The sequence below is a fragment of the Miniopterus natalensis genome, chromosome 12, assembly GCF_054644295.1.
Source record: "Miniopterus natalensis isolate mMinNat1 chromosome 12, mMinNat1.hap1, whole genome shotgun sequence".
Taxonomy (NCBI): Eukaryota; Metazoa; Chordata; class Mammalia; order Chiroptera; family Miniopteridae; genus Miniopterus; species Miniopterus natalensis.
Genome location: NC_142092.1, coordinates 39,140,243 through 39,161,444, shown reverse-complemented (window position 1 = coordinate 39,161,444; position 21,202 = coordinate 39,140,243). Strand labels below are relative to the sequence as shown.

The window sequence follows — 21,202 nt, the reverse complement described above, 5'->3', positions numbered from 1 at the left end:
TATCTTACATGTATTTTTATTTCTAAGAATTACAAAGGGAACTAACAGGGCCTCAAAATCTTTTAAAGAGATAATTTTAAATGGTGAAAAATTTTGGAAGCATATCATATCTGTGTGTGATACACATAGTCTCTTAAGAATTTTTTTGAGATGAGGCGCACAAACTCCAGTCTGTTGGTCAATTCTGGCCCATCATCTATTTTTGTACTTCCCTGAGCTATGGATGCTTTTTATATTTTTAAGTGATTAAAGAAAAAAGTCAAAAGAATAACATGTTATGACATGTTAAAATTATCTTATATCCAAATTGTCGTGTCCATAAATAAAGTTTTGTTGGAGCACAGCCCACCCATTTGTTATGGACTGGTTTCATTCATGCCACAATGGCAGAGTTGAGTTGTCGGGCAAAGCCTAAAGGCTTTGTTACCTGGCCCTTTCCGGAGAAAGTTTGCCAACCTTTAAGAGCTTTCCCCTAAAGAACACCTAGGCAGTCCATAAACTGAAGACTTCTTCACAGAGATTTCTTGTGTCATGTTTTAAAAAAAAGAATGAAAATACACAAATTTAGTAAAGATAATACAGTTGGCCTATCATGAAATAAAATAATAGACATGCCTTTATTAGATTTAGGATGTGTTTTTTCCCACTTTATGTTAGTGTAGCATAATTATTAACATGTGCTATGGGGTCATTCTTTTTCCTTGAATCTTGATTAGCTTTCTGTGACCTTGGGATAATTACTTAACCTCCTAAGCCTTGAGTTCCCTATGAAAACAGAGTAATAATGGTACCGACCTCATGAAGCTATGGTGGTATTAAGTGGGGTGATTTTTTTAAAAGGCATTTAGCTCAGTACCTGATACATAGTAGATGTGCAATGAATTTTTTTAATAATTATCATCATCTGAAAATGTCACTTTCTAACCAGAAGCAGTTGTCTGCTCCTGGTACAGCCTATAACTCCTGTTTTGACAAGGAAATCCATAAAACCCTGCTTAGGTAATTTCACACAACAAAGAGTCCCTTTCATTGTATTATCTGCAAAAAAACTCTCCCAGCTGAATTTAAGCTGGTACTTGACAGGAAAGTGGAGAAAGGGAGGCCTAGAAACAAAAGTCACAGGGACAAAAAAGTGCTGGCGCCTGGCCGGGTGTGGCTCAGTGGTTGAGCATCGACCTAGGATCCAAGAGATCGCGGTTCGATTCCCGGTCAGGGTGCATGGCCGGGTTGGGGGCTCGATCCCCGGTCAGGAGGCAGCTGATCAATGACTCTTTCATCATTAATGTTTCTCTCTCTCTCCCTCTCCCTTCCTCTCTCTGAAGTCAATAAAGATATATTTAAAAAAAAAGTGCTGGAAGGCTGGATTAAGTTTGTGAGTAGAAAGTTGGGATTTTCCATGTCAGACTCCATTCCAACTTTTTCTATGTAGAGTCCACAGTTCTGTGACAGGCTACTGATGACAGCTCTTCTTTTTTTAGAGTTTTGGTCATTTTATCCATTTTATGTTAACACAGCCATTTTGTTTTTATTACTTGATGTCTTAGCTGATGTTTCCAACCAGAATTGCTCTTAGAAACTCATGAGGGTGTAATGCTGCAATTCTTGGAAGGTTAGTGATTTCTTTCCTATGAGGTTTGCTGCTGTCTCCTGCCTGAACTTGCTTTGCCCTTAGAATCATGATGACTCTGGATTAATGCAGATGAACCAGAACCCAGCAAACATATGATTTCTCAGCCGTGGTGCCACCTTCCCTTTCTTTCCTCATCTCTAAATAGGTCAAGACCAGCCTCAGCAGAGGTGGTCTCTTTTGCTCGCCAGGAGCAGTCTGGAGTCAATTATTAAGTGGCATGAGGAGGAGAACCTTCCTTGGTTGCCCTTATGGAACCAGCCTCTGCCTCAAGAGAGTTATCAGGGGGGAAAGATCCCCTAAGACAAATAACTCTTTCATCTCCTCATCCCCCAAAATCATTTACAGAAATATCAGAATCCCAGAAGGCAGTAGATATCTCACAATACAGCCACAAAGCAGATTTTGTGTAGGTCCGCTTCCTTTTTTGAAAGAAAAAAAAAAAATCACATAAAATAGTTTGTACAAATCTCATTTGTTTCTACTTTCTGTGTTTTGTGTCTTGACGTGTTGCTTTGAAGACAAGCCCTCCAGATTTTATCCTTGCTCCTCAGTTACGGATGAACAATTCTGGTTTATTGGGTTTAGCCACTCAAAGGAAGAATGAAACGTTCGGGCATTCTTACATGACCTAGTTGGAACCATGGTGAAGAAGACGGTTGGGGACACGCACCCCTCAGCCTGGTGCGTGAGGGCAGCCCCAGGCTCGATGCTCACGTGCGTGCCCGTGGATGGAACGGGGGGGGGGCTCTGGTTATTGGTAGGAGTAGCTCTCATCGTCGTATTCCAGCTCATCATCATCATCATCATCCAGCAGCCCATACTTAAATTTCCGGTAGACAGTGCCATCTTGGCCCATGTAGACGATGTCATCCTCATCATCCTCATCATAGTCGCGGTCCCTGTACTCAATCACCTGATCCTCTTCAAAGGTGGTGCTCTCTCGAAGGTTGCTCTTGTAGGAGGAGTGGGGCTTGCTGGGGTCGGCCAGCTTTTCATAACCCGCCTTCTCCGCTGCCTGGGCTCGGCCCCTCGATTTCCTCCAGACGATCACAGCCGCCCCGAGCAGCAGCACCAGCATGACGAAGGAGGCGATGAACAAGGCTGTCAGGGAACGCTCAGGGGCAGACTCGACCTCACTTGCTCGAAGGATGCACTCATCTGTTGGAAGGTGACCCCAAAGGAAGAGGGGGGAGAGGATGAGAGAGAAAAAATGGAATGGTGGAAATTAGTTTCTGAGGTTAAGAACTTCAACTTTATCTTTTAAATCTACACTGGTAGAATTTCTCTCTGATTTTCTTAAAAGGCACGCCACTCTGCAGGACTGTGGTGTGTATTGCATGAGAGGCCCAGTCTACGTCAGATGATGCCATCAAACCCTTCTAGAATAAAGGTCAGTTTGAGATCCAAAGGGAGCCTCCCCACCCCCATACTCATGGGTCAGTAGCCAAGTGTCCAACCTTACCAATCAAGTATATTTCTCTTCTGAGAAAAATGTTCCACCTTGGGCTATGAATCACTTAAAGCTAAGTAAATAACTCTGACTTTTCCCAAAACTGTGCCCTTTCCCAAGCTACTCTTAAATCTGGTCCAAACATGATTGTACCACCGTTCAATGACAGGAGCAGATTATTTATAAAGCCATTGATTCTTATTTCTGTGTGGGGCCTTAGATTTCCTTAGGTCAGTCTGTTACTTGACAGTTGAGAAAACTGAGGCCCACAGAGAGGAAGTGAATTTTCACATCGTCAGAGCCACGAGTTTGTTTGTGGAGCAATGAGAATTCAAACCCAGAAATCCTAACTTCATGGTATAGTCTGGAGCTGTTAGGATAAAACACTCTGACTACTGTTTTTCACTTCTTGGCATTCTGTGGCCCTGATTTGGCAGGGAGAGAAGTACTACCTTTAAATTTCTTCTATCATAATTAAGATTTCTGAAGAAAGCTCTGCCCCCTGTCATTCACCAGTCTCTGTTCTGATGCATTGAGAACATGGAGTAATGAAAACTGTCACAGATGAAAAGATTAAACCGTAACTTCAGTGATGGCTTCATTTTTCTTACTTGTCAACCATTTATTCAGGTGGTATGATTTGAGTAAGTTACCTATTTTTTTTTTTTTTCTTCTCTTCTTTAACCCACCAAATGGGAGTGTGAAAGAAAGTATGAAAGAACTAGAGAAAAAAACTAGCAGGCCATGTTGGATGTACAAGCTGAAATTCACACTGTTTTCCATAAACACTTTTTGAATCACCTGAGTCTGACTCCAGGATTCTTTTATGAGAGATTCTAGGTACATTGTACATACTAGCTTAATGATATAATACTGCTGCCAATTATTTTAAGGGCGATTAGTTTTGCTTATTAGGTATTGGCTGATTACATCTGATTCATCACCACTATATCTTTCTCTTTTTGCTAGTGATAAACAACTTTTCTATTTTATTGTAACTTTCATTCTTATGAGATTTTGCCCATTAAGCAGAATTTCTTCTAAAGTAACAGCACTATCATTATGGCTTTCATTAGCAATACAGCACAGAATTTTTCCCTGGAGGAAATATTAAAGCACCAGAGAGATGGATAAGCAATCGGTGTGTGGTACTTGGCGATAAATACTGCCTGAGGCAGGAGAATCAATAAAAGACCTTTCAATTACTAGGGCGCCATATGCAATCACATCTTACTGTTCCACAGTCTTAGGTTTGCAGTCAGGGTCGGCCTCTGTGATCTGGTTTCTTTGAAGGAGCAAATGTCTCAGTAAAGAATGAATAGGTTGTCAAGAGTGTTTAGACTTTTGCAGAGATGCCCCAGGTGGATCTTTGAGAACCATAGACGGCCCAGGAAAGCTGACTAACTAGTTTTTAATAGCAACAAGCTTACAGAAACTCTACCCCCATCTTCTGGTTTCATTTAAAGCCATCGATGTAATTAGGATTATTATTCTTAGCTGACACAGCATGAATATTAGGCAATCAAACCCTGAAGGTAGATGAATATGAGGAGCTGGGGAAATCAGCTGCTTGTAGGGGTGGGAAAGCTGAAAGAAGGAAATCATTAGTTTTTGGAAAGATGCTATTTAGAATTTAATTGAAAAGGCTGATTAAAAAAATAGAAAAGGCTAGTAGTAGTGATGGACCTGGGCTCTACTTCACTTATAAATGAACATGCTCCCATAAATATGATATCTGTTTTTGTCAGGCCATGATATATCTGAACCCCAAGGAAATGATTTGCTTCTGGACTAGAGAATATATTTTAAGAATTTATTTTTTATTTTTAAAAAGAAATCATTCCATTTGGAGTCTAAGTTTGTGGCCAATGGGAACCAAGTACCCATACAGATGGAGCTGGGGGTGGGAGACATTTGGGGGACTGGGGATTGGTTAAAAAGGTTTGTTTCTGTTTAACTTTCAATGAAAGTTCATTTCGAAAATGCTTTAGGTCTGTAATGGGAAGCCTAGATTTGGGCTGACTTCCAAGGAATGATTCGTCAAGATAATATTGGCATCGGCTTTCTTGATAGTTGATTCTTTCCCTTTTTTCTCAGAAGGGAAAAATAAAAAAGGAATAAGGTAATTTTAGAAAGACAAAATTCTAGACCTACTTGAGCTGTAATGTTGGAGGCAGCACAGTTGTGGAAAGAATGCAGGCTTTGCAATCCAAAGCACCCATATTCTAATTCTAGGTGAGCCTCTTAACATTGGCGTGGACTCAGGCATGCTAATCAAACCCTTTGAGCCTCAGTCTCCTCATCTGTAAAACGGGATTAGTAATATCTACTTATATGAGATGATGGACAGAAAGTTTCAAGTACAATAGGCACATAGCAAGCACTCAATAAAAAGGTAGCCATGTTGATTCTCCAGAACTTTCTATCCTCTCCCTCCTGCTCCCATCAGCTTCCTGAGGACATGCCCTTCCTCTCCAGGCTGCTCTTCCTCTCCCCTCACCTGTGGTATCCTGGCAGTCGCAGCACTCCTCAGTATTGGTGGGATCAGAGGTGTTGCAACAGTGCAGGCAGCGACTGTCATCCATGAGCAGCAGCAGGTTGGCGGGACACATTGTGCAGTTCTTGGCTCCAGGCCCTTTGCATTGTACACAGCTCTCGTGGCATTTTTCACAGTTAAATTTATCCCCCTGTTAAGAACAATCAGAAAATTCCTTTTGAGTGGGGAGGGATTTACAAGGCCCTGGAGTTCTCAGGTGGGAGTTCTATCTTATCTCCATAAGGAAGGGAGGAGGTTGTGATTGTTTAACTAAAGCCGTTAAATCTTAATGGGAAGGGAACTGGGAGATGAGAAAGTGGCCTCCCTCCTGACAAATTGCTCCGTCCCTTGTGCTGGAAAGATGGTGTAATAGCAAAAGATGGAATGGGCATTGTCTTTGTTGAGCACTGTGGCATGTTTTAGGCACTGATAAGGTGCTTTCTCAGCTATTAGTATCTAATCAAATCTTGGATTAGGAGTCAGAGCCACTGGGTTCAATCCCAGCTTTGTTACTTACTACTCATGTGGTCTTTACTAACTATTTAATCTCTCTGAACCTCAGTTTCACCAAAGGGTAATAAGGGCTACTGTCAGAATTTAAAGAAAGCTCATATGTGAATATGCTGAATAATGTTTATTTCGCCATAGAGAGATTTACTCAACTTCTAAAGTTTGGAAACATAATCAAGAAGTTAGCGGACTCAGAAAAATTATGGTTTCTAAGCAAGCAAATGAAAATAAACCTTAACACACTGTGAAGGGGTAGAGGAAATGGAAAAACATCAGCTAGTAGTTCTGACTTTATTCAGATTTCCAGGTTAGACAGTAATGGGGTAAGAAAAGATATTTCTACTTCTGATATAACATACCTATGCAGACCTGAAACTTCTAAGGTCTTGAGCAATGAATGTAGAGTTAATTCTGAGGCCCTCATGACTTAACTTCCCCATTACTTATCTCAGGTCTTCTCAGTTCCTTTGATTGAAATTAAAGCTACAGGTGGATAGCACCATTAATCCATGATTCAATGGTAGGAGATTTTAAAATATTAAACCTGCACTCTAGAGAGTGTAAGAATTTTAGGACTTTTTTACTTTGCCTAGAATGACATGCAGAAACTAGCTCATTTCCCTCTGTGGAATGGCAGAAAGCACACCATGCCCAGCTCTCAGTACCTCTCCCACTCTGTATTTCCCCACAAAACAGTCTGGGATGCAGATTTCTCCCGCCAGGTGGTAACTCCACACACAGGATAAGCACTCCAACGCTCCTGTTCCTGAAAGATGAAAATGATTCTAAGTTATGAGCCTGACCTTAGGTTTCGGCCTCTGTCTTGGTTCCAGAACACCCAAGAGCAAGGACTATGACAAGTAAATTGAAGTAGAGGGTGAATTGATTGAGGATATGAAAAAACAAAACAAAACACAGAGTCTACAAGATACCAGGTGAAGACCTAGAAATTCTCCAATTATTTCAATCAATGTAAACTTTCACTTTGGAAATTGAGGATTTGGGGATGACAGATCTTTTATTAAAGCAAGAGGGTTTTCAGAGAATGAGAAATCATATAGAACGTTTATAAAACCTTCATTTATCATTCTGCTTATTTTTAACCAGTATAGAGGACAAGGATTATACCAGCAGATTTGGGGGGGTCCCACAACTCAGTGAGTAATTCATGATTAGGCAGTTCCTAACTGAGAAACAACACCAGACCTAAAACTTAAAATGCTAGGGCTACAAGAATTTAGCAGATCATTTTGTCCAATGGTTCTTAATTTTGGGCGTGGTGGTGAGAGTTTTCTTTGAAATTCTCATGAAAACTATAAACTCTCTTCTCAGAAATTTGACATCCTATTTGTTTATTATTATTATTATTAATTTTTAAAATCCGTATCTGAGGATATTTTTTCCATTGCCTTTCAGAGAGTGGAAGGAAGAGAGAGAGGGAGAAACATTGACGTGAGAGAGACGTATCCATTGGTTGCCTCCCATACGTGCCCCAAACGGGATTGAGCCTGCACCCGAGGTACGTACCTTTAGCCAGAATCCAACCCAGGACCCTCAGTCCTTGGGCCGACACTCCAACCACTGAGCCAACCTGGCTAGGGCTGTTTATTTTTTTTTTAAATAAATAAAAACTAAGGCTCAGACATGTGAAGTCACTCATTCAAGGTTACATAGGTAATGATGGAGTCATGATTCAAATTCAGGTTTGTTGACTCATACTCTAGTGTTCTTTCTATCATACTATTTACCTTAACACATGAACCACCACATAGAGGGGTCTGGATCTATAGACTCTGCTTCCTGTGGAGGTAATACCCCTCTCTCCTAATTCAGAGACCACAAGAATGACTGACTCAGTCATTTCTATGTAAATACCAAGTGATAATTCCTGGAAAGAGTTTAGAGACAAGAGACCTGAGCTCTAGATCATCCCCTTAGGAAAGCCCTGGCATTATTGCTGAGAATTTCTAAAAAGAAGCATAGAGACAGACAGGGCATGGAATGTGCCTGGTATTGTGAGTTGGAATTTGTGTAGGTCTTCCAAGCAGAAGACTATTGTAAAGAGTGGTTAGTTAAGCTTGAACTAGAACAGTCCTTCAAATTCACTATGGAGTTAATGTTTCATGTCTGATTTGAGAGCTCAATCATTTATAATGTTTCTATGGAAAAATGAATTCTGAGCTATGAACAACGCTTAAAGAATAAACCTTTATTACTCAACTGCTTTTTTGATTGGAGCTGCCTGTAGTGATATAAATTCAAAGCCATTGTTTTTATTTTACTTCTAGTTTCATACAGAATTTCCTACATGTCTGGAACATAATTATGGTCTCTGAAAGAATCAGTCTTCTCATACTTCCTTCCTTCCTACCGTACATTTCCCTAAAATATAGCTTACATGTCTTACTCCAATTTTAAAATAGACAGACTCACTTAAGGTAAAGACTGACCTTTGTGAAGGAAGCTACAGGCCTAGGACATGACTACCCATTATGACTCCATTTTAGTTAGGAGTTCTTATGTTCAGAACATCCTTTTGGTTACCTTTTGGTCTCTGAGTTTGTAAGGCCCTCCATGGAGGCCTCCCCTGAGCTAGTCGGGTTTAGGATGTGGCCCCTTTTTTATCCACACAGGAATTTCTTTCCTAAATGTTGACGAGAATTCATCATGATCACATTTCTTTGTCTAGCTATGGAGGAAATGAGCAGATATGGATTTTAGAAAGCTCTCTCTGGCACTATTGTACAGGGTGACCTGGGGAGAGAGCACAGACCGGAGCCAGGATTCCATGCTCGCTATTTCAGAAAGTCGGCTAAGGGATCCTGAGAATGGAGAATGAGGATAGTGTGAGTGCAGAAAGAGATCCGAGTAGAGAAATGCTTAGGAGAGAGAATGTTTAGGAGAGACAGTCAACAGATCTTGAAGTTTCCCTTTGCTGGAAGGTAGGTGGGTTGGGCAGGAGGCAAGGGGCAGATAACTTCAAGGTTTCAAACCTGGGAAATTGGTTGGATAGTGGGTCCATTAACAGAAAGAACGAGTGTCAGAGGAAACCCAGATTGTGTCTGCTCTGGGACATGTTGCTTTTAAGGATCTCTGGGACAGATAAGCAGGTAACTGGAAACTAGGAATGGAACTTTGGAGAGTTTGAGGCAGATATCTTAAGTAGTTGTTGAAGTAATGAAAATAAATTTCACTAGGCAGATTCCAAGCTCAACATGTAGTGAAGGAAGACAGAGTAGGTGTGAAACATCTCCTGGAGGAGACAATGCCTGCATCCGGGTCTTGAAGGACGGGAGAGCCTGAAGAGGCAGGAGTGTGGTACAGGAGTAGCCCAGGCCGGAGGGCAGATGCAGAAGCCGGGAGAATACAGAGGGTGCTGATGCTGGAGGGGACTGGTTATGAGGTTGGCAAGTAGGAGGAACCACCAAAGGTGGTGGAAAAAAAGAGAGGGACTAAGCAGGAAGTCAAACTTTGTGTTTTTCCATTCACTCCTGGAAAACGATAGGTACACCCTCACCTTTGCATTCACGGCAAGTCGGGTGGCACCTCTGACAGGTCTGTGTCTTTTGGTCTGCGTAGTAATGTCCTGGGCAGGTGCGACGGCACTCTCCCTTGGAGCGGAGCAGAAAGAAGAACGTGTCGCAGGACAGGCAGTCGGTGGTGCGCGGGCCCCGGCAGGCCTTGCAGCTCTTGTTGCACCTCTCACACTGCCCGGTGGAGTTTGCTGCATAATATCTGCAACCAAGGAGGGGAGCGAAGACAATTCTAAGCTTTGCTCCTAAGTTGGGCGTAGAGGAAGAGTCATGGCTAGTCACAGTGGTCATTTATAAGCTGGTGAATTACCTTTTCTCGTTAGTAACTATACTAATAAATCTAGCAAGTCTCTCCCTTGCTATTTGTGAGGATTAAGTTAGATAACACATATAAAAGGACCTAGTTCTTACCACACGTAGTAGCGATATAACACTTACCCACTACCTTTGCCTTCTATATACCCCTATGCTTCTCTACTTGAAAATTCAAGCTTTCAGTTGTGTCGAATGGGATGAGGGAATGGAAGACATCTTAAATGTACTTCTGAGTGGTTATTCTAATTTCTGTTTAAAAAACATCTTGAAATAGGGAGGTGGCATGAGTGATGTTGATGGTTTCATAATAATACATGTAACCCCTATTTAAAAGATTTTTGGACACTAAATATAACAATAATTATTGTTCATGAAGTTTCTACTATATGCCTGATAATACACTAGGGACTTCATAAACTTAATATATCACCTTATTGAACCTGAAAATGAAACACTAGAGTATGGCAGTTAGGAGCTTGCCCTTTGTTAAAGGACTATATGGGTTCAAAGCCATACCACTTATGAGCTGTGTGACCTTGGGCAAGTCACACATCTCTGTGTCTCAGGTCTGTAATATGGGGCTAATGTACACACCTACAATTAAACAAGGAATTACTGAGAAAATTGTTAGGACAGTGCCTGACACATAAGTAATTAATGTATATTAATGATAATTATGAATTTTATGATTAATTTGCATAGTAAACCTTATGATTTACATATTATTATTTCTATTTTACATATGTAAAAACTAAGGCTCAGAATTTAGACAGTTTGCTTAAAGTCAAACAGCGGGGCAATGTGATTTGAACTTATCTGTTAAATACCACTCTAACAAAGCAGTGCATTATTTGAAGGTAAATTTTAAAAATTCACATAAGATATAAGAGAGAAAAGGAATCATTGTCAAAGATGAGCTTCTAGAGGTCACCTGAACCATCTTGGCATCTCTGGACATCTGCACACTGAAGCTATCCTAGAAACCCAAAGGTTCAACCCTTGGTTTCTCTGCCACAAAACTATTGGGACCATTAGTTTTTTAAGTTTATTTCAGTTGTACTAACTTGTTGGAAACTAGCGCCATGGCTAGATAATGCTGAGCCTGCCTCTCCCTGGCCACCCGTAGCTGATCTGCATGAGTACACTTGTACCTCAGAGGCCCAGCTTGCAGCAAGTCAAGCCTTGTTTCACCTTCTGAAGCACTGAGGGGAGAACAGAAGCAAGCACCAACCCAGGGCTGAATAGCTGATAAAGATCACCTAAAGTTCCAAAGAGAAAGCAATGGGGAAGAGTGAAAATCCCTACAGAACGGAGGGAATACACAGCATTGAAGTCAGATCTGGTTTTTAGTTTTGACTCCACCATGTATTAGTAGCTGTGTAACTTTGGGTGGGTCATTTAACCTTCCTGAGACTTGCTTTCCTCATCTGTGAAATGCAGAGAGTAATATCAACCTCATAGGATAGTTGTTGAGTCAAATTGTAATGCAAAGATACATGGTGAGTGGAAGTACTGTGTAAACTCTAAAGCAGCCTACAAACATTTCTTACTAATGTTATGAAGATTAAAAGAATCAATAGGAACTGTGGGGAAAAAGGCTTATCAATACCAAGCTTTAAAGGTTATCAAAGGGTAATGCTAAAAGAAAGACAATGGACAGTTTACTGGATCAGGTTACAAGAAGAGAACAGCACCGCTGCTTATTTTGATGACTCTACTGCATAAGGTGGCTGTGAAATCTCTGGAGCCTATAGCCTGGAGGAAGATCTTGTGCATAAGTACAAAGAGTAACTGGGGCCTTCAAGATCCTGCCCTGAGGTCAAACACGAAAATAATTGTGTGTGTTGGGACAGGGTGCAGAGAATTACATACATGCCTTTCCAAGGCAAAGAGTTTATATATATGAAGTTCATGCAATGCGTGTGAATCATTGATTTTACAAGAGGAACAATTTCTGTTAAAAATGTCTCTTAAATCTAAATGCAGAAGAGAAAGAACCTACATTCCTGGTCTTGGATTTCTCTAAGGGAAGCATGCTTCACCTCTCCCTTGTTTGGCACGTGAGTCTGATTTAATAATCTGACCCTTTGTGTTCTCTTACTGGGTCACTTGCTTCTCTTGTTTCCTTTTCCATTCCTCTGAACTGGCAGAAATCCTTTAGAGACTGTTAAGCTTGGGTTGCACTCTCATCTTTGTCCCTTATTGGCAGTGAGACTTCGACCTGGTTATATAAATGTTCTGGGGCTTAGCTTCCCCATCTGCAAAAATGGGTCTGCTCATAGTGAGATCTGGAGGGGGTATAGGATTAAATGAGGGAAAAGTGTGTTGAGCAACTTACCCTTCCCTGCACTGGGGCAGGCACTCCTTTCCCAGCTGGAACCAGCCCGGTTGGCAGGAGAGGCACTGTGTGCTGTGTCTCCCTTCACATGTCTTACAGGAGCTGTGGCAGGGGTCACACCGGTGGCTGTCTTCATCAGTGTAGTAGCCCTCGGGGCAGTTCTGCACACAGGTTGTGTCTGCCAAGGGAGGAAGAGTCTGTCTTGGTATCAAGTATGACACACGTCTCCCAAACCTCCTCTGTATGCTCCCCACTGTGTACCATGGTGGGAGTGGGGTGCACAATGAATGAGACAGTGCCCCTGTGGGCTGATGGAGATCCTTGAGAGCTACGATGAATATCCAAGAAATAGAATCAACCATAATACCATTAGGAGCTGACAGAAAACAGAGGTCACAGTGGACTGGCCATGTTGGGTGGGATGGAAACCAGCCTGTGAAAATGAGCTAGAGGATGTGTCGGGTCTCCCAGGAGAGGGAGCCCATGTAAGGCTGGGGCTGAGTCAGGGCTCCATTGAAGAAAGCAGAAAGTGTGATGACATCTTCCCACAATTTCCACTTTCTGTTTCTAGCCTTGAATGTGTTCCCTCCAATACGTATCAAATTTCACCTTCGGTTCTGCTGTGCTGTTCCACACACTATGGCTCTTGAAATTTAAAATGAAATAAAATTAAAACTTCACTTCCTTAGTTGCATGAGCACAGATGTAAAGCACTGCCATCATGAAGAAAGTTCAATGGACAGTGAGACTCTGTTTTGCCCATGTATTTAAAGACTAATTAAAGCTTTAAGTCCTCTGTTCTGTACAGAGAGATGAATCGGAGTCAAGTAGTTCAGTCCCACACAACCCCAGTCCTTTCTCCGCCAGCTCCAGTGGAGCTGCTGATTCTTGTCTTTTCTTCTTCCTTAATAACATTTAGGAGTGGAAATGGAGGGTGGTTTAATGAGAAAGCACAAAGCTGAGATTCGCTGGCTTTGCTGTTTAGCACCCAGTTCTTTGAGGCAGCTTCTGCCCCAGTTTTAGATTAACCTCACTGAATGGAACTCAGGCTCTCCTGCATTTTTAGTATTAGTCACTGGTCAAGTTTAGACCAGACCATGAGCCAGTTTGTCTCCATAACTCCAGTCAGCATTAAGTACAGCCTTCCCCCTGTACTAAACCATACTAGAGCTGATGCGGACTCGACCTCTGTACTGGGAGACTCTCTAAGTTACTCGAGGGCAGGGCAATGCCATGCCATTCATTCTCTGATTTGCCATCACCTAGTACCAGGGCCAGGTACCCAGTCAATGTTTGTTTGGTGGCTATTTTGTTAAAGAGGGATATTGGCAATAGTTCATTGTCCCGCTGATGTATCTGGCTTACTAGGGGGAGGCCTTAATCCCTTAAAGATGAAACACCTCTGTATTAGTTTCCTATTGCTGTCATAACATTACCACAGACTTAGTGGCTAAAAGCAGTACAATTGTATTATCTTATAGTTCTGGAGGTCAGATGTCTAAACTGGGTCCAGAAGGCTATGTTTCTTGTAGAGGCTCTGGGGGAGAACCTGTTCCTTTGCCTTTTTCAGCTTCTCCAGGCCACCTGCACTCCTTGACTCATGGCCTCCTCCATCTTCACAGTCATAACAGCATCTTCTCTCTCTCTGTTTCTCTGTTCTGACATCACATAGTCTTGAACTACTATCCTTGATAATCCTGCCTCCCTCTTACAAGGACCCTTGTGGCACTCCATGATAATCCTCCCAAATCAAGACTATTAATTCAATCACATCTGCAAAATCCTTTTTGCCAAGTTAGGCAACATATTCCCAGTGCCTGGGGATTGGGATGTAGACATTTTTAGGTGGTTAGTCTTGTTTTTAGGGAGTTTAGTATTGTTCAGTCTACCACAACCTCCAGAGGAATTATCTAGCTTATCCCTAGCCTGACCCTTGAGAGGGTAGTGGTGAGGGACAGGGTGGGAGAATATGAGAAGACCAGGCCTGAGCACATCCTGTCCCCAGCCCTTGGGGGACTGTGTAGAGGATTACACATTGTGTACTGTATTACACCTTAGTGCTGAAGTCTCAGTTCTAGTCTGATTCATAGCCCTAGTTTAAGAGAAGGCCACCTTGTAGTGATAAGACGTCTTCCTGTCTGTGTGAAGGCAACTGAGGTGATCACTGGTAGCACTCTAATTAGACAATTAGAAGAGAAGGCCCTGGTGTTTGGGATAATATAAAGATGTGGAATATTCTTATGAAGTCGTAGCTGCTGGGAAGAAAGGTCATTGAGCTTTGTGTAAGTGGAGATAAGATGAATGAATAGAGAAGACTACTGCCTTCGAGTGTTTTCTACTGGAAGGTGATCAGGACTGGTATGAGGATAGCTACCCCTGTGTCTTACCAGGGGAATGGTGCCCTTGCTGATGACATATCAACAAGGAGAGGAAAGTTGTTACATATTTCTACTCTGAGAGTCTTGCTTCTCGGGTCTGCTCTAGTGGGTTGATGAATTCTGTCACTTTCCAGGTCTTCAGCATATTTGTTTCTTTCTTCTCTCCTTCCTACACCCCTTCACTGCTCCTTCTTTCAGTTGAGTCAAGTTGTGTTTCATTTTCTTTCTCCATACCTGTGTTAAGCCTAATCATGGTATCCCTGGATACCAGAGGACATTGCCTCACATTAGCAGTAACCTTCACAGGTGACCTGCTGGAGGTGGCCAACCCCAGACTGCGACATGCTTTGCTCAAGAAGATTTATTAATCAACAGATGCTAAATCAAGGGGAGAATCTGATGAGGCACTGAATATCTACATACTCATGAAGTGCCTCTTCACGGACTGCTTTTTAGTCACAAGGGAAAAGAGTAACTATAAAGCAGGGAAGCTAGACAGCATCCTGAACGGGTGACCAGGATTAGTATCACCAAAGAGGGGCAGGTGAGCATCGTGTGTCTCCAGGACACAACATCACCTATGCAGTATTCCTGCTGAGAATGCAGAATCTCCGTCTAATCATGGGGAAACTTCACACAAACCCCATTGGGGGGTTAGGACCGTGTTCTTCTAAAATGTCAATATTATAACAGAAAAAAGAAAGTCTGTGGAAATGTGTCAGATTAAAGGAGGCTAAAGAGACATGGCATCTAAGCGCCATGACCGTAGACTGAACTCTGTTCTCAGGGGGAATTGACACAGTTACAATACGGATGGTATATTAAAGTATGGTATCAATGCTAAGTTCACTGGTGTTGACAACTGCACTGTGGCCAGGTAAGACAGCATCCCTATTCTTAGGAAATAGATACATGCTAAAGTATTTGTGTGAAAGGGGCCATGATGTATGTCACGTATCCTCAGATGGTTCCGAAGAGATTTAGTGTGCAGTCCGTATGCATACACGTCAAGAGAGATGCAACGAGAACAAGAACATGATAAAACAAATGGCGTGAAAGATGAACAGAGGGTGGGGCTGGGTAAAAGGAGGTACGTGGTATTCCTTCTATTATTCTCATTCTTCCATCTTTTCTGCAGGTTTGAAACTTTTTCAGGCACAGAGTAAAAAATTGAAAAGGAAGACACCAATATCTACTGGGCCTCAGGCATTACGAAAGGTAGTGTCCCAGACGGAGGGAAAGACAAAGCCCCCCTCAGAGGAAAGTGACTCACTGAGCAGGAGGCTGGGCCTCAGGCAGGTGTGACACTGGTCCTCGGCGGGCCCCGTGCAGCGGAAGCACGCGGTGTGACAGGGCTTGCATCCCAGAGCCGCCTCATCCCAGTACTCGGAGCGGGCACATTCCTTGTGAGGCACGCAGTCCCCATGGTTGGTGAGCCTCAGGCCTTCCTGGCAGGTCGTGCAGGTCCCAGCTGATGAGCAGGTCCGGCAGGACCTGGGGCAGTCTGTGGGTGGGGAGGAGGCAGCAGACAGTGTGAGAGAAGGCCAGGGCGCCCCCTAGGGAATCATTCCCCCGGAAAGGGTATTCACATGCCCCTCATTTTCCCAGAGATTTCTAGGGCTCTGTGCCAACGGCATGGAGACATGAGTTTGGTACAGCTCTTGAGCTCTGGGTGAAGTATACTTATTGCAAAATGAGGAAAAAATGGCTCTTTCATACTCTGCAATAATTAGAGAGCCCCTTCCGGCAACAGCCACCCCAGAAATATTAGTAAGACTCACTATAATGACCCAAACTGCAACAAAATAATAATAATTCTGCAGCAGAATGGTCACACACTGGTTTGTGGCTTCTCACCATCATAATTCCTATTCTGTGGTGCTCCAATGACCTCCCAGGATACCTCGAAGCTAATGAACATACATAAACACACAAAAGGGGGATATGTGGGTCATAAAGCTGGAGCAAAAAGCCTTCAGGAGTAAGACATATCTTTATGTCCTACGAAGAACACTTCCCTGGGTACGCTCTTGGATGTGAACGGCCTAAGGTTTCTCCTGCCATGCGAGCTCACCCTCAAGCTTTCACTGTGTTTCTGGGGCCTGCCTCTGGATATCTGTCTATCTTGCATTTGCCCGGAGGCCAGGCTGGGGGTGAAATCACTGCAGCCTGCCTAGCTGGAGCGGATCCTGTGACTCAAATCGCAATACTGTATGGTATACTTGGAAGCTGCTAAGAGAGTAGAGCTTAAATGTTCTTAACCAAAAAAAAAGGTAACTATATGAGGTGATAGATGTGCTAACTGACCTTATTGTGGTCATAATTTCTCACTACACAAGTGTATCAAATCATCACATTATATACCTTAAACTTACACAACGTTATATATCAATTACATCTTAATAAAATGGGGAGGAAACTAAGTTTCTTTCCCCAGAGTGCCTCTCTCACTTGCTTGAGAATTCCTCTAGTAATGGGCCATTTATTAAAAATTCTGTTCCCTAAAACCTAGTAAGATGCAAAGAAGTCATGCCCAGTTAAAACATAAGAAGGCATAAGTAATAGACAATTCTTTCTTGGACGTGTAGGGGTTGAAGTGCCGAGTGCGAGATGCACTAGGAGACCCAGGGCAGGAGGAGCTGAGGGTGATGCAGAGGGAAGGGGGGAGCTTTAGTTTCTTTTTACTTTTTTTTTTTTAATCCTCACCAGAGAATATTTTTTCCATTGCTTTCCAGGGAGAGTAGAGGGGGGGAGGGAGAGATAGAGACATCGATGTGAGAGAGACATATCAATTGGTTGCCTCCCTCAGGTGACCTGACCAGGACCGAGGTTGGAGCCTGTAATCAAGGTACGTGCCGTTGACCGGAATCGAACCCAGACCCTTCAGTTTGCGGCCCATGCTCTAACCACTGAGCAAAACTGGCTAGGAATGCTATAAACTTTCAAGAAAAATCTTCCATTTTGGGTGACTTTTGAGGGATCACCATCTCTTGTAAATGTTCACATGAGAATACTTTTTGATCAGCCACTGTTGTGAGGAGGGTCAACATGATTCATTGCTGATAAAAGTTATATGATAAAAGCTAACAAATGATTTATTTAAAGAAGAAAATAAATTAGAGAAAATTTAAAATATGAGGGAAAGGGGTGGGATAACAGTTCTGGGGCTGGAGCTGTGCAAACCTCAGATCCTACTTGGTCTGGGCGGAAACCCACAATCCCATCAGGCTCCCTGGGATTCAGCGCTTGGTCATGTACCCTGAAATCTTTACCTTTGCAAACCTTAGTCTTTTTTTCTTGGTAAGTTCCTGCTGGACACGTGTCCAAACACTGCCCATCATAGAGAACAGAGTATGACTCAGCACAGAGGTCGCAGTTATCTGCTGAGGGGCCATTGCACTCTAGACAGTCTTCGTGGCAGGGAAGACACTGGCGTGTGTCCTCGTAGAACTTCTGGGGACAGGACTGATGGCACATATCATTGTGTAGGAAGAATTCAGGCATGCACTCTGGGGGTAGGGGAAATAGCAGTTATCCTCAGGGAGACAGGAGAAAGGAATTCCTTCCTTCCACAGTGGCCAGCCCATCCCTCACCAGTTTGTCTCATTTGACCTGAGTGTACACTTGCCCCATCTCCACCCAGCCAGGCACATCATCCATGCCCCCCAAACCCTGCCTTTGTATTGGAAACCACATATGGAGGCCCTTTTAGGTGGTGCTGGGTTTCCATCTTGAAATGATCTGCCCCTTGGAGGTGCAAAGATTTGTAGTGCTGCAGCAGGCGAGTGATGGCTGAGACCCTGGAGGTACTGTTCCAAGAACCCAGAAAGCATTGACAGGTTTTCCAAGCTGTATGGGGCACCTCAGGCTCTATTTCATGCAGAAAGCAGTTTAGGAAATGTTGGATTAGGTAATTTTTCACTCACTGAGAGAGTAGACTAATGAAATATACATGGTTAGTCAGGATGAAGAATGCAATGTGGGTTTGTGTTCGTTCTCATATTTATAGGGGTTGGATCCTGGAAAACACTTTAGGTTACACCAAGAGAATTCTTTGGATAGGATAGCACCAATTAAATGAGTCTTTCTTGTTCTGGAGAGGAAAGCAGCCTTTTTGGGAGATAATTCCAGAGAAGAAAAAATTCCTAGCCAGTGTGCTTTTCTTAAGAGTTAACAATATGGTGCAGTACTGTACAGCACTGTTAACTGAGTCACAGGATTCACCCGAGACAGTGCTTGGCGTACCCTAAGTGCTCAGTACACACGTGTGGAAGGAATTACGCAAAAAGCGCTCTTGTCTATCTTAACTTGCAGAATCCATAATGGAAAGGCTTTATCTTGCCCTTACTTTTCTCACTGATGTGCACAGAGGGAGATAAATTTCAGTAAAGGTAGGGAGACTGGTTCCCCCAGTCCTGCTGGGACATCCCACCCTCAGATGGTTGGTCCCCAGCTGGGGTGGCTTGGCAGAGCCATGCTGTCCCCTAAGATGCTCCCAGGTACCTTTGCACGTTTTCTCATGGATACACTCCTGACACATCTCTGGGCAGTGCTTGCACACCCCCTCCACGGCCACGTGCTTCTCAGAGCAGGTTTCCTGGCACACTCCCTGGTCCAGGACGAGGCCTTCTTCACAAGATTGGCAGTTGGTGGCATTTCCTTCACATGCTTTGCAAGAGAAGCTACAGCGTTCACATATGCCGTCTTGTGCATAGAAGCCCCTGTGGGGAGAAGAGAGAGCTACTGGGGAAGCCTTCCAGGTAGGAAAATGATTCACACCTGGTGGCAAAGTAGTTAGGACTAAAAATGAAGACTGCTGCTCTTGTCAACCAAAATGAATTAATCAGATTTCCTGAAGAAGTGCGGTAAAAAATCAAGTCTAGAAAAATAAAATAAAAGGGATAGATATCATTCTTGTGAATTTGATTTGTTTGAAAACAACTTGGGTTAATTTGTATGAACTTTAGTCATCTGATTTCCCTATTTTAATTTCTAATTTGTATTTCTTTTCTTTTTGATAGAACCTTACGTTAGAGTAGAAAATGCTTTTTATTCAATTTAACAAGTTTTTAAATAAAAATTCAATTTAGCAAATTAAAAAAAAATTAGTTTTAAAAGGCTCAAAAGATTTAATGTCCTATAATATTGGAAGCACTTTTGCTTTTGGATGTTCTCAGCCAACAACTGATGGCTTTTTCAAACACACTCATATAACATTTGCACATAGCATCAAACATTTGGAGCATTGCTATTGGAGTATATGTTGTGTGACTGACTTCCTTCAGGTGGAATCTGATGTCTATACATTGTACCTCTGAATGATTTAACTATCACACCATAGAAATCACTCCCTGGTGTATGAACATAGTAAATATGAAAAAGCCCAACCCTCTCAAATATAGGGTGTCCCCCCAAAAATGTATATACACACTTTGATTAATTATGAATTCCAATGGGTTAAATTTGGAAAGAGAAACATCAATTGAGCTATCAGCTTTTAGTAGTGTATACATTTTTGGGGGGATACCGTGTATATTTGGGAGATGAGAGAAGCATAGACAATGTTTCTTTGAAGGGAAAAGCTGAAGGGAAGAGCTGAAACTTGCAGAAGTGGTAATATCATAAACAAATTTAGAGACAATGGACTTCTGATGTCCTAAGTACCTCCCCCAATTGTTTTCTATAATTATCCTTCCACTAGTTAGCTATCACTGTATTAGTGCTGTGTAACAAAACAGCCCAAAGCTCGTTGTCTCTCATATATCTGTAGGCTGAGCTTGTGCTCAAAGTGGTACATATTACTGTACAGAAAGACCTCAGGCATGCACTCTGGGGGAAGGAGGCTTGAGTCCATGCTGTGCACTGGGTGCAGGTCTTCCTCATGTCCCTTGATCCTCTCTGGCACAGGGCACTACTGGAGCATGTTCTCCTCTTAGCCTTGACAGAAGCAAAGGAGGGCAAATTCAATCAGGCAATACATTTTAAGCCTCTGCTTCTCTTCTGCTAACATCCCGTCCGCTAAAGCAGGTCAAATAACTCAGCCCACAGTCAAGGGTCAGGGAGTCTATCCTGCTTCTCACGGAGGTTGTTGCAGCATTACAGGCAGAGGGCATGGATATAGGGAGGGGTAGAATGCAGCAAATAACTCAATCTACTAGAGTCCTTTTTTAAAAAAATTTTATATATATATATATATATTTTTTTAAATATGCTTTTGTTGATTTCAGAGAGAGGAAAGGAGAGAGAGAGAAACATCGATGATGAGAGAGTCATTGATCGACTGCCTCCTGCACACCCCATACTGGGGATCCAGCCCGCAACCCGGGCATGTGCCCCGACCGGAAATTGAACCGTGACCTCCTGGTTCCTAGGTCCACACCGAACCACTGAGCCACTCCGGACCACTGAGCCACACCGAACCACTGAGCCACTCCGAACCACTGAGCCACACCGAACCACTGAGCCACTCCGAACCACTGAGCCATGCTGCCTGGGCACAGTAGAGTCCTCTT

At 42.8% G+C, this 21,202-nt stretch overlaps 1 protein-coding gene across 1 annotated transcript in view; it reads right to left on the bottom strand.

Moving 5' to 3' along the window:
• Positions 1-2,381: 2,381 nt before the first annotated feature.
• The window catches only part of PCSK5 (proprotein convertase subtilisin/kexin type 5), a 381,372-nt gene continuing 362,551 nt past the window's right edge, over positions 2,382-21,202 (bottom strand). Inside the window, exons 31-38 of the mRNA XM_087822706.1 lie at positions 19,194-19,411; positions 17,963-18,199; positions 15,964-16,194; positions 12,313-12,490; positions 9,638-9,861; positions 6,792-6,886; positions 5,581-5,767; positions 2,382-2,788 (exon numbers count right to left, since the gene is read on the bottom strand). Of these exons, the coding sequence (XP_087678832.1) occupies positions 2,382-2,788; positions 5,581-5,767; positions 6,792-6,886; positions 9,638-9,861; positions 12,313-12,490; positions 15,964-16,194; positions 17,963-18,199; positions 19,194-19,411 (1,777 nt within the window). The remainder of the gene's footprint in view (positions 2,789-5,580; positions 5,768-6,791; positions 6,887-9,637; positions 9,862-12,312; positions 12,491-15,963; positions 16,195-17,962; positions 18,200-19,193; positions 19,412-21,202) is intronic.